Source organism: Pseudopipra pipra, chromosome 4 (assembly GCF_036250125.1).
Source record: "Pseudopipra pipra isolate bDixPip1 chromosome 4, bDixPip1.hap1, whole genome shotgun sequence".
NCBI classification, from domain to species: Eukaryota; Metazoa; Chordata; class Aves; order Passeriformes; family Pipridae; genus Pseudopipra; species Pseudopipra pipra.
The window spans coordinates 53,579,991-53,593,854 of NC_087552.1; the positions used below are offsets into that span (position 1 = coordinate 53,579,991).

The 13,864-nt window shown below is 36.5% G+C and overlaps 1 protein-coding gene across 1 annotated transcript in view; it reads left to right on the forward strand.

Annotated features, from left to right (window-relative positions):
- Window positions 1–5,517: 5,517 nt before the first annotated feature.
- The window catches only part of ARAP2 (ArfGAP with RhoGAP domain, ankyrin repeat and PH domain 2), a 119,636-nt gene continuing 111,289 nt past the window's right edge, over window positions 5,518–13,864 (forward strand). The window contains exons 1-3 of the mRNA XM_064653048.1: window positions 5,518–5,693; window positions 6,699–6,782; window positions 11,608–12,647. Of these exons, the coding sequence (XP_064509118.1) occupies window positions 11,782–12,647 (866 nt within the window). The 5' untranslated portion in view covers window positions 5,518–5,693; window positions 6,699–6,782; window positions 11,608–11,781. The remainder of the gene's footprint in view (window positions 5,694–6,698; window positions 6,783–11,607; window positions 12,648–13,864) is intronic.

The following is a 13,864-nucleotide window of genomic DNA, read 5'->3' on the forward strand; positions in this document are numbered from 1 at the left end:
CAATGTCTATTACGTTTCATTACTTTCTATGCTAAATTTGCTTAGGCAACAAATAAAATAAAAGAGAGAAGGAGGTAGCTGAAACTGTGACCTTTAGAACTAATAGCGTCTTCAAAAGTGTCATATGTGGTTTCCGCTGAGTTTGAGCAAGCCAATGCTGTGCAGATAAAACCTTAATGATGTGCGATTCATTACAATTCAATAAATTGCAAAAGAAGAATATGGGAAAAATCTAGCACTTGGATGTGCAGGTAAGTTCCTCAGAGGGATTTATTTTGAAATAAGTTAAAGAATGCTCCATTACACTTCTCAAAGATGACAGGAAGTTATGCCAAGATAACTAGATCCTGTAAATGAGAGCAATAGCAAAGAAACAGAAAAGAATGTGTCACAGGCTTTGAAGGTACATTTGTATTCAAAAGCAACTTGAAAACCTTTAAATATAAATGAGACACAGAAGTGCTAGGATAAGGTGCCACACTGAACACAGGTACTGTGAAAAGAAAGTATTACAAACATTAGACTTTCTAGTGACAGATTTCTTGGAGAAATCCTAGTCAGCAACCACAATGAGACATTGATGACAGGAATTTCTACATTTTCCTTTTTTTTTTTTTCTTGGTTAAATGACTTTCTTTTGAAGCAAGAGCTTAACTTGCCTGCCTTGCTAGAATAATTTTTCATTTCTAGGCTTGTAAACTTAGGTGAATCTTGTACATAGGACATGCTTTTGCTTCCGTATAAGCAGTGAATTCAAATAAAGCAGTATTGCAGACAAAATTCTCAGCATGTCTGTAGAGTAAAACATGTATCAATATATATGAAAGTGGGGAATCACAACCTCATAGGGCTGTATCCACAGTTTTGGGTTCAGGTTTGAGACAAGACATGGAGCAGGTAGTCCAGGGAAGTACTGTATTGTGTGCTTTGGCAAAAGGCAGTAGATAGAGCCTTTTTAATTTCTTGAAGCCTTCTTCTTGTCCCAGAGGATGTATTTTGAATTGCAATTTTTGTAGAGTCTTGTTGAAAGTGAGGTCATGTTCAAAGTTTTTGATTCACCCATTACCACTGCATGAGGGGTGCTAATTAAAAGCAAACTTTACTATTGGTTTACAAGTGGTTTTATGATCGTAAAGAGTATGTCAGTTAATCTGAATAACTTCTTGACTTGAGATGATTTTGCATGTGCAGTTGAGTACCATGTATAATATGTAAGCCAAAAATTTGTTCCAACTTAACTGTCACAAGAATTGGTAAGGGAAAGAAAAAAATCAGTGTATTGTAAAAGTAATTAGGAAACAGTACATCACCCTGTGGCATTACTTTTATGCCATTTGTTTCAACAGTCAAATATCAATATAAAAATATCTTAAAGGGACTATTTCATGAGCTCATCAGTAGTTTTAACAAAACAGACTGCACTAAGGTTGAACTTACAGCCATTAAAGAAAATAAGATGGCAAAAGCCAAAATCATTGTGCTATCATACTTGTACAGAATAACATTAATAGCTTACAAAGTGATAGTCTAAAAATACAAATCCATCATATGGTACAGGGAACTATCTTAGGAAGCTTCCTGGAAATCAGACTGACTATAAATTACATTAAAATATGGGGTACGGGTCAAACTGGCTTACATGTCTGAGTAAAAATGTAGGTTGGTATCCATTGTGACATACAAAAGTAACTGAGTTAGAATGGCCTGAGTAACTGGCTGAGAGGAATCCCAAGGACACATAAACAGTTGATAGCAAATGCAAAAAGGGAACATTGATATTTTAACTCTTGTGCTCATTCTTAACTGCATTCCTATCCTTTTTCTGAAGCTTTGTAGCATTTTGTCTTATCCTGAATGAAATATGTTATCTCAGGCTAGAACTCAGCTTATGAAAATTGTAATGCATGATTTAATTTCCAAAGTTAGTTATCCTGATATGTTTTTAATGAAATATCAATGCTATACTATAACAATAATAGTGAGGTTCAAGTTGTAAAAGGACTAGATGTTCACCTGCTGGTTGTTTGAGATGTAGCTAACATTTAATTTCCTATAATGCTTCATAAACTCCAAAATCTAAATATATTTAACCTTCTCAACACCTTGAGGAGACTGGTGGATGAATTTTATTATTTCTGCTTTAAAAGGAGCAAATGAGACTGAACAGATTGCCAAAGACCATGTTTAGAACTTAGATGTTGCTATATATCATGGACTGTGTTAAACGAGAATGTGTGCTTTTTTCTTTTACAGGAGAAAGAGAAATAATCTCATCAAAAGTCACAAATAAACTCAGTTCTTCTATGTATTTTTAGAGAGCTGACAAACTTCATGTAAATATCAGAGCTGCCTGAAGGCCATCCATAAAGGAAGGAGTAGCAGTTGTTTCTCCTAGTTTATCTTATCAATTTGCTGTTTGTACAGCTAGATTTGGAGTTCTTAAATAGAATAAATATTCAGCAAGTAGCACTGATCCACAGTTTTAAAGATATACACACTCAAAAATTACAATATTTGAAAATTGGAAAATGGCTGACTAGTTTGAATCAGTTACTTTACATCTTAATAAACAATAAGAAATGTGGCAATCATCTACTCTGACTTACAACAAACCACACAGAGTGTGGAAATCTGGGATAGATTCATATTTTAAGGATCAGTTCCTGTACAGTTTAGATTGTATTATTCTATCTTCACTTAGACACAGGCTTACATGGTTATTCTCATGGACTGATGCTAAAAAAAAAATCAGGCCAATATCAATTACTGGAAAACAATATTATTTTAAAGGTGTTTGTAATGATAATTCTGAGTTAGAAGGTAATATTAGCATGTTTACTATGAATGACCTTGTATTGTCAAATATATTTTAAGATACCAAAGCCCCTACTGTCTTTCAGAGAATACAGCAAGAGTCATGCAACTTCTTCTTATAATTAGTTTCTAGACTGAAATTTTTTCTTGAGCAACTAAAAAAAAATTGCCTACATAACACTTATTGGATGACAGCAGCACAGAAACTCAAGTGAAGAAGAAATTATCAGATAACTAAATCTCTGCATTTTTCAGGCTTTTCAACAGATTTTCCAAAACTCAGTCTTATCAGCAAGTCATAGAATAGTACTCTGCCTTATGCCATATCTGAACTACATCAAAATTAGTAAGGTACAATTTCCTGTTAGATTTTTGTAAGATTTTTTTTTATCATAGTGTTAGAAAGCTGCCACTCCATGCTCTAACAGAGAACTATATGCTGTAGATAAATCAGCGACTTAAGAGCTTTCTTAGAAGCAGATAAATTATGCTACTTTATTTTTAACAAAGATAAATTATGCTACTTTATTTTTAACAAAGAGGAAAACACCATATATTACATTATACTACTTTATTTCTAAGAAAGAAGAAAACAACATATGTGTTTGCATGGTACTTATAATGCCATTTAGACATACACAAAAACCCTTATTAGCAAAACTTGGCTTAAAATGAACTTGTGTATATTGTCATTTTTCTGGACATAGTACAAACAGAAATAAGTAAACATAACTGAGTAGGTTTTTAATGCTTATTTCTCTGAGTCTTTGCCCCTCTCAAAAAAAAGAAAAAAATATCTCAGTTCTTGTGATCTTGTATTGTGGTCAAGGGAAGTAGACAAGTAAAATTATGATTGAGACACAATAAGGGAAGACACTATTACAGCACAAGTATAAAAGTGCTGAAGGCAATATCTTTTAGTGTGTTCCTTGTGAGACTCTGACACCCTTTTTTAAACAAAATGCCGAGAGGACTATTATTTATAGTCTCTGCCAATGGCCTGCTGACATAGGAAAATCATGTGGGTCTCCTGGAAGAGAAAGAAAGGACTTGTGAATTTCTTGACAGAGAAGAGAGAAGAGCTCAAGGGTATTAATCAATGATCATACTTTAAGACTTGCAGGAGAAAGAAATTCAGCCTACCACAAACTGATAATTAACTGTGTTTTTGCATGGTGAGGTAAGCCTTGCAAAGGGGGCAGGTCTTTTTTTGTTTACAGGACCTGAATCTTTCAAATAGTTTAAGTTACTGTGGTTAAAATTCCTTTTCTAAGCCAGTATTCATTGGCATTCTTACTGTTCTGAAAGGAAGCTGGGCTTAGCTGGAAATGTTAGGCAAATCTGTGATCAGATGACTCCGTGAGTCAGTAGGTTACAATCCAGAAAGGCTATGACCAAAAAGGGTGTTAGTATACTTACCTGAATCACATCTGAGCACTCACTTGGTTTGGAAACATATGGGTCCCTTTGCAAATAACTAGGAATAACACTGAGACAGACTGAGAAAGCAGTAATAAAAAGACAAGCAAGAACTAAATAAAGTTCTTTAGATTATCAAAAAAAGGCAAACCCAAAAGCTTACACCAGAGTGGCACTTTCTTCCTGCATAATACAAGTTTAGGGGTAAAATTAACTGCAATTTTTTGGTACACGAGTATTTATGTATCTAATAATTAGAACTTGCAGCTGGGTTTTCAGAAGTGCTTGGGCAGCACTGGAATTGGTGCTATAACGCTGGACTGCAAACTTCTAATTGTTTTTACTCGAAGTGAGAGACTGAAAAAACTGTTTGCATACAAAATTGTGATCCTGAAATCTTTTTATTACCATAGCATCAACAGTTTTTAACAGCCTTATTACTAGTAAGGCTATTTAGTTAGTCTGTACTTAATGTGTAGGAAGCAGTCTTTGAAGAAGGAAAGAGGACCCAGATTTATTTGCTCCTCAGTTAACGCTTTAATAATTGGCTTCTTTGTCTCAGTATCTCTTTGCTTCTTTTCTCCTTCAGTAGAGTGAGTGGCAGACTTAGGACTTCAGCTGCAACAGTGTGAACCTTCTGGAACCTCCTTGGCTTTAATTAGAAAAAATCAGAACTGATACTTTAAGAGGAGGATGTGTATATCCACCGGTGGAGTACACATAAATACTTTCAGTATCATTTTGTGTAACAAAAAGCTAGTTTCAGCTGAGTGACAGTAATTTACAGACATGGGCCAGTTCCAAGAATTGGGGAAGTTACATGAGTTACTGAAAGCTCAGTAACTTTTTCTTTTTTGCTGCAAGTGTTCACAGCTGTGCCTCTACTGGCAGGCTGTCCTACTTCCTCGCAGCTGGGGCGCCTGCCCTGAGCGCGGCTCCGTGTGGTGACAGAGGTGACACTGGGATGCCCTTTGCCGGGAGGCCTGGCAGGAAGGGAGACACGCCGCCTGCCCAGCCCGGGCTGGGGCGCACAGGACACGGCCGCCTCTGAAGCGATGCGCTGAGGCAGAAAGTGCTCCGGAGCCTGCGGCTGCCAGCGGGCTCCCTCCTGACTCCTCCTCAAGAAATATGCTGCCCGGCCAGAACGCCCTGAGCCCCAGCCCGGCAGCCCGGGCGCGGAGGGGCGGCAGCGCTCCCGGCGCGCCCAGGTGCGGCCGCCTCCTGCGGGAGGGAGGGAAGGAGGAGGGCAGGGAGGGAGCTCCGCGCCGCGGGCGCGGCCTGACGGGGATCGGCGTGGGGGTGGGGTGGGGTGTGGAGCTAGGCAGGCAGGAAGGAAGGAAGAAAAGAGAAAACTAGCAAAGATAGAGAAGGACCGGGGTGCCGGAGGGAGAACAGAAAGCCAAAGCAATCTGAAGCCCTGCGCTTCCTCCTCTCGCCGTCGCCGCTGGTCTTTGCCAAAGGTGAGCCGGTCCCGCGGGGCGCGGGGTGTGCGGGTGTTGGGCAGGGTCTGCCCGGGCCCTGCTGTGCGCGGTGCTGGAGGTGCCGGTCCCGCGGCAGGAGAGTCACTGCGAAGTTCCTGGCGAGCGCAAGGGCGAAGCAGTGGCTTGGTACGGGGCACGTCTCACATGAGCCACAGATACCGAAGTTGGGATCGGATAAGAAGCAGCTGGTAGGCAGGTCGGAGACAAGGCGTATGTTGCTCTCTGTTTTCTTTCTGGCTCAAGTTGTTTTAACGGTTTGTATGTAAATGCCCTGCTGAAGAACAGTGCTTCATTACTGTGTATTTGTTTACTCTGTGAGTTGTTTTTGTGAAGTCAGACCTGACCAGTCCTCTGGTTAGCTGCCATTATGTTTCTGGAAATTTTACCCGAAATTTTAAGAAAGTCAAAGAATTAGTAGGATGTCCTGGATCGAAAATACATAGTGAAGGCTACAGCACCCTAGTGTTGCCACAGCAACTTGCCTCAGTTCCAATTCCACCTTTAGCTTGCTTATTCATACCATGCAGTTCTTTACTCCAGCGACTCTGCAAGTTGTTCCACTGGAATTTCTTGCAGTATGAGGTTTGACTCCGAGGTAGTAAAGGTGGCTTAACTTTCTCTAGAAGAGAAGTGTTCTAAAATTAAAAAAAGCCAAAGAAGCATTTTGACAGAGGATGTGATTAAAGTTATTTTGTAAATAACTTAGTAACTTCCTTGTATTGATAAAGGGAATGGTTCTATTGTAATCGTTTCCATCAGTATGTTGCTCTGACTTGACTCATGCTAATTCATTAAGTAATCACTTTAGAAAGGTAATATGAGAGACGTGTTTTTGTTTGGTTGGGATTTTTTGTTTGTTTGTTTTTTGTTTTTGGGTTTTTTTTGTTTGTTTTGTTTGGCCTTTTTTTTTTTTAGCATGCAGTCAATATGCTGATTGTATTATGTAAGTTTTGGGAAAGATACTTTATCTACAATGTTTTCTAGGCCTGTTAATCTTGTCAGTTTTTATGGAGTCAATTACAACTGGAAGATGAAATTCACTACTTGCAGATTTCATTCTGCTCCGTGGTAAGTCCTGTTGTACAATTTTATTTTGCTTTGGTTGTTTTTTTTTGCCAGCTTCTTAGAACTTAGTATGTGGTTTAGCAGAAGCTAGGAGCAAGCCTGAACTTGCTTATGTTTGCTGAACTGATTGCTTAAAGTGTGATTATCTTGCCATGTACTTTTAAAGGTTTGACAGTTTCTTCAGGTTTTCTCTGTATTGATATTAAAAAAGGAAAAAAAGTTTCACTGGAGTATTTCTGTATTCAGCTATAAGCTACTGTACACACATTTCATTATTAAAATTTGGATTGCTTGCTTGCTTCAACAAAGATTTGTCTATCTTCCAGTCAGTGTTGTCTTGAAGACTTTTCAACTTGAAAATCATAGAATGGAAGAATTGTAAAATCAGCTGACATAGCTTTTCAGAATGCTAGATGCAGGTACTTATCCTCCATGTGAGGGAAGAGTCCTGATAGTTATAGTTACCCTTTTTTCTTTGATGCTGTTTAGCTGTCAGTTTTAGTAAAATGAAAGAACTGTTAGGCCACTCTGAGTTTTCTTGATGCTCTTGTCTAAGTCTCTTCTGTAAGATGGGAAAAGGAAGAAGTTGAAAATCAGTTTGTAAAGAAGTGTGAGAAACATCATCTTCTATGAAAGAAAGCTGGATGATCCCATAGAAGGCTTGAGATGTGCAACACATATTGCAATTCATCCTCTGCCAAAACTTATTTTCTTACAAAAAAACCTTGGATGGTTTCCCTTGTATTGTTTTTTTTCCACATAGCAATTTAGATGTTTATCCTTATTTTGATAAAATTGAATGGCCAAATGTCTTCCAAGAAGTTTGATTTCTGTATAACCACTGTAGTATTTTCCCATTTTTAGTAACCATGTTGGGAATGGTGACTTTTGTCTTGGTTACCCTGTATAGGAGAATATGATACTACAGTAAGAATCAATTTCATTTAAGCAAGACCAAATTCCCCTTGGTTGGTTGGTCTTTTTGTTTTTTGTTTGTTTGTGGGTTTTTGTGTTAATTTTTTGTTTTCTTTTTGGTTTTGTTTTTTACTGTATGTTTCTACATAGGAAAAATCTATTTTGCCTTGCTCTTAAGAGAAGTTTTGTTTTATAAGATATATGCAACCATATGTGCTGACGATCTTGACTTAAACTCATAATGGTACAAATATGGATGTGAAAGAGAATGCATGTATTCATATAAATGTGCATATGTCATATATATGCACTCCATATCTAATGCTTTACAAACATTCTTTAGGATTTATTATTATTTTGCAGTTAAAACTAAGGAGGAGATTAAATTATTTTTAAAATTTATATTAATCACATCAAAATTGATTAGTGTATTGAATAAATACGGTGGTCCTTGAGTTCTGCTTACTTCTCTAGTTCAAGCCTTTAGTAAGAATAAAACACTGTAAGAAACAGTTCAGGATTCATCTACTAGCCTGCAATATATTCACTAGGATGTATAGATTTGTTTAGCTGTTTGTTACTTTAATCTCTGTGTGAGTTGTCAAACCAAATCAGTTGTCCGTATACCCTTTGCTCAGACCCACAAAATAATATGTAACTGTGAACTTTACTGGTATTTAACCACCTGTATAGCCAGGCCAGATCTATAGTGTGTCTGTATAATAGATGCATTGGCAACTTCTGCCATAGACTACTACAGAAACAGAAAGTGGCTTGGGCTTCATCTTCTAGCAGTGTTAGACTTTTGTGGTCAAAATGTCTTCTCAGGAGGCAGTTCCTTCCTTCCTCAGACTGTTACATGTTTTGCTCATAAAATACACTGTAAAAAGTAATCATTCTTGCAGATTCGGAAACAAAGTTTGTCCTGTGCTGCGTAATCTTTTGCATTGTTAGGTGCTTTATACAGAGATGGGTTAGAATCCAGATAGCTGATAATACATGGCTATTTGAGGTCCTGAAGCAGCAACAGTGGAGGTGTTCCCAAATGAGGTGTAGGCAAAACTATTGCATGTAGTAAAAACTGCATTAAATACTGAAGAGAGTGTGTGGGTATAAATATAAATATATATTTATTTTTAAACATATAGCTAAAGCTACTTTCCTTAATGTATTTTTTGTTACTGCAAAAGGTGGAGGGATTGAAGGAATTATGCTGTCTGAAAATAAACACTAACACCTTAGGGAAAAAATAGCCAAATGCTACATTGAAACCCAGAACTGCCAAGGAAGGTGGAAATGGCTGAGATAACCAGCTGCAACTGCAACTTTGAAACTCTTAGACTGATATGCTGACACTGTAGGGGTTTTATATATTTGGATATATATGGGTTGTTTTTGTTTGTTTGTTTGTTTCTTTGTTTTAATTAGTGGGTACATGCAGAATATACCATCTAAGGAGTCTTTCTGCTGTGCCTTTTGCAATCGGATATGTCTGTCTCGTACTGGCCTCATAAGCCACCAGCGTGCCTGTAACAAATGCGGATAGAGCCTTCCCAAATCTTCGTTCGCGAAGCCTAGCCATGATGATGACATGAAAGACTATTTTCTGGCCCTAAAAGTGCCTATCTCATACTTTTTACCCACTTAGTAATTTCTGTACTAATTATTGTTTCATTCTGTACTCAGAATTTCAGAATATATATTCAACTTCTTAAGACACTAGGTATTTACATTTGTATTTTCCAGGGTTTAGAGATGGGTGGAGGCCATACTGTTGAATTATGTCCTTTATGGCTAGAGGCTTATATGAAAAATTTGAGGAAATGCTGATGTCTGAAATTTTTAAAGGAATGATGAGAGTTTAGATAAGCATGTAGGTTGGGAAAGGACAAAGGTAAATCTGAAAATGGGTTGTTAATCAGTTTAGCTCAATACAAGGCTTTTTGAATTTAAATGACTTTGGAATCTTTTAGTGAGGGTTAACTCCATAATAAACTTAATCTCTCTTGAGCAGTTGATATCTGATTGATCTATAGAGCTCTCTCTCTAAACAGATTTAATTGTACCAATTTAATATTCAAGATAATAAGTCACTTCTCAGACTTGTAGTTAGTGATAAAAGCTGATAAAAATATTTCCACACAAATGAAGTTAAAGAGACCAGTAAGAATCCAATGACTTCTTTTAAATAATGGAACACTTATAGTAAGTGTGCAATGTTGATTTGAGAAAAATGTAGGTTTGTTCATCTCCTTCTTATTATTCTGTCACATACATATGTATATGGTGTAAGTATGAAGAGTTTAGTCTTTTCCTTGGTTTCGATTACCACTTTTTGAAAAAGTGTGGGAGTAATAAAGATATTTATGAAATTTTGCAGGAAAAGACTGAGGTAGTTGAGATAGTTGATTGAGGTAGTTATTTAACAATTTATTTAATAATCATAGTAAAGTACAATCACCAATAGCAGTGATAACTGTTGTGCTTCATTCAGTACATTATTTTAAATTTATATTTACTTGTATGTGGCTTTAGGGAATAAGGAGGGGTGTAAAGATTTATTTACGACTGCATTTCTGAATAACAGCTTATATATTCAAAAGACATTGGAGGAATATCACAGGAAGAGTTTTTATCCTTTATTGAGGAATTTTTTGAGGAATTGATACAGTAAAAAATTAGGCAACTTTCTAAGCTTCAATTCTAGGTCATTAGTAGTGTGCTTTTTGTCAGGAAATACTTTGAAGAATGAGCTATCAATGCCTACTACCATGGATAAATTCTGGGCGTAAGAGTTTTTCTCCTTCTAATTGCTACTTAAGTCTTAACACTGTTCTACTGAAGCACTTCTTTCTTTTCCAGGCTGCTTAAGGCTAGTACCTGCATGCCAGGACAGCTGCTGCAGTCAGCAGATTTCCCTAAAGCCAAAATACTCTTTATACAGAGAGGTGAAAAAACCTGTTGACTGCTGCTGATATTAAACCTTCTTTGAAGAGATATGATTTCAGGCTGTCTCAAACACCTTCAGAACAGTAGCGTCTGGATTTTGTGAATTGTGAATTGAGATATGGCCCTGAAAGAAAAAATAACTCAAATAGATGAAATCTGGAAAGTATAAGACCTGAGTTGAAAAATACTAAGGAAAAACTGTCATGGGCATTTGAGATAACAAATGTCTCTTGTGTGGAGGCCAGAACTTTCTTATAGAGTCATGCCTCTTCTACTCTTTGTGCCAAGGGAAAACTGCTTCCTTGACAGAGTTGAGAAGCTTGTAGTTACCTGTTTCCAGTTTTCTGGCATGACTGTTTGAAGGACCTGATCTACTGTTGTAAACCATTTTATTGATTATAGTACTTGTTCAGTTGGATTCTCAGTTGAAGAGGGCTTCAATGCACAGTTCACATAGAATGCTCTAGCCAGTCATTTTTCCTTTGTTCCAGTGAAAGTCTGTTTCTTTGTTAAAAGGAGTCTAAGGTTCAGAAGATAAGGGTGTAGAAGCCCTATTTTGTAGTTAATTGGTGCTAGCATGGAAACAAGAAAGCTTTAGGTTCCAGTTCTGGTCTTAGATAACTTTTTCTCTCCCTGATGTCCAAATACTGTGTAATAAGAGTGTGTGTGTAGATAAGCAGTTCATCTCTTAACTGTTCATTTTAATGTTTAACTGTGTAGGTTTTAAGGAATGTATGTTTTAAGTCTGTATTACTTGTGCTGCATTAAGACTGATTTTGCTATTCTCTTTATATAGGCTAAGACAAAAGGATGGAAATTGTATGCTCTTTTGTTGGAATTTTTGTATACAAATAATTTTAAAATATTACTGTAAAAAAGACGGGGGGCTTTCAGAATTTTATTCAAGATAATTGTGAAGTTCAGGTGAGAATTTTTTTTAATTGCATTTTCCATATATTTGCAGTGTTTTAAAAAAAAAAGTTTGAACTGAAGAAACTTGAAGAGGTGTCTTGAAGAAACTGATATTCTCTGCTGGCTGGCTGTCATCAAATTTAAGAGAGCTTTCTTGCTGGTGAACATGCGCACATCCTGACACTATTTGCACATGACTGTGTAGGGCAATATTCGATATGAAGTCATGTCATCCACAAGCAATGACACTGATATTGAAGAATTTTTGGTCAATATTAACCTTGGACAGTATATTCCTAACTTTAAAGAATATGGCTATAACATTGTGACAGATTGCGTGGGAATAAATAACAGCGTGCTTCAGCAAATGGGAGTGTTGCCTACAGGGCATCGCAGAAGGATTCTTAAGCAATTAGACAGCAGTCTTTCAAAAATTCAAGGAAATTCTCTTTTCTGTGAAAATCTAAAATTCAAAGACTTGAAAGGTTTAGAAGAGAAGCAATATTCGTCCTCGGATCAGGAGCCTCCAGTAAGCAATACAGGTGTAGACGGGACTGGCTTGATACCTGCAACACTGTCAGAACGACTTGTTAATAAAGCTTATATTAAAAAGGAAAAGTCTGACCTTGCGGAGCAAAATTTAATGGAGGCAAATGATGATAGCTTTCCAAATCTGGATTTTTCTCAGTTATACCAGAATTCAGACAGCATACTTAAAGCTGTCAGTCAAACTGGAAGTATTAAAATGAATTCTCAGCCAGATGCATCACGGAAAGAAACTGCTGCATACCAAGCTGATGAGGACTTGACTGGCTGTTTGGTATTTCGTGATCCTCCTTCATTTGCTCATTCATGTGAGACAAAACACAAGGAAAACCAGCATCTGAGATTTGCAGATGAGAGTGATTTATCTGACAGTAAGCCAGATTCTCCATTCTATAAGTTTAAAGGAGAAATGATAGACAATGACTTATATGATTCCTGTACACTAAACTGCATGAAAGTATTTCCAAGAGCAAGCCGGTCTTTTATCTTAAGGCATCGACCTGTACCAGAAATTCCTGAATCAAGTAAAGTTCAAGCTTCATCAAGGTAATTACTGTTTATTACTAATGAGGAATCGCAATCCTTGTAGAAATTACAGTCTGGGATTTCTTACAGGTTTTTTTTTTTTTTTTTTTTTTTTGGTGGATTTTTTTAAAATGTGCTGTAAATACACTGGATCTGGTATGAATGTTGCCAAATTAATTGAAGGATGATTAAGCTTCAAGGCAATTAAAAGCAAAAATGAGAGCGTAAAGGGGAATTTTAGAACAGTATGTCCTTATAAACTCCTCAAATATCTCCATGTTTACGTGTTATCAAAGAAAGGGATCTTTATTGCTTTATATATAACTATTGTTAAAAACAACTGTATAAAACATAAGCACTTTCTTCAGGATGGCTCTTAGGATAATTTCTAAACTGATTGTCATTTAATTGTTAACTTTGGAGAATGAATGCAACCATTTTCTTATATTAAGTGTTGACCTTTGCTGCTGTTCTCCTAACAACAAAATGATATTTGTACTGTAAAAGTATTTCTGAAGCATTCCAGCAGGGGGGAAAAGCAATGGAAAAAGTAGAAAAAAGAGGATGGATGTGGAAGATTTTCAGAGTTTATGGAATCTTTGAAGTTTGAGTTTCTTTTGAAATATTCAAGTGATATGACTGTGTATTATTCTTCCTTCAAAATGGTTGAGTTCATAACTCGAATCCACAAATTACTGAGCAGTACTTATTATCTTGAATAAGCATTAGTTTTTGTAGCAAAAATACGGTGGAAAGTAGAGGAAAATATCTGATGTTAGAACTTAATTTTAGACATATCTTAATAAAGTAATATTGTCTGAATGTTAATAGGCACTGAGTATGCAGTCACTCACAATATTACAGTCTGTAAGCACAGAATATCTCCCCACAGATTAATTTTTAATATTTTTGGGTCTATTAACAAAAGCTGTTACTCATCATGTTTAATAATCATCATTAAACAGAAGAAAAATATGCAAAAAAAGACTTCCGGTGAAAGGCGTATGCAAAGATTTGTTGGTGTAGTCATATCCAAATCATTAGATTGCATTTTTTTTAGTTAATGTATATTTTTTTAACCACTAGCTATGCCTGGAAGGGGCATGTCTGAGAATGTTTTGTATTTATCTTGGCTTTTTCATCTGCATATCTCAGCAGTTAGAAACACCGAGTTTATACATGCTCTAAATGTAGGGGTTTCCCAGCATTTATAAGTTTTTTTAGGTTACTAAAAAAGT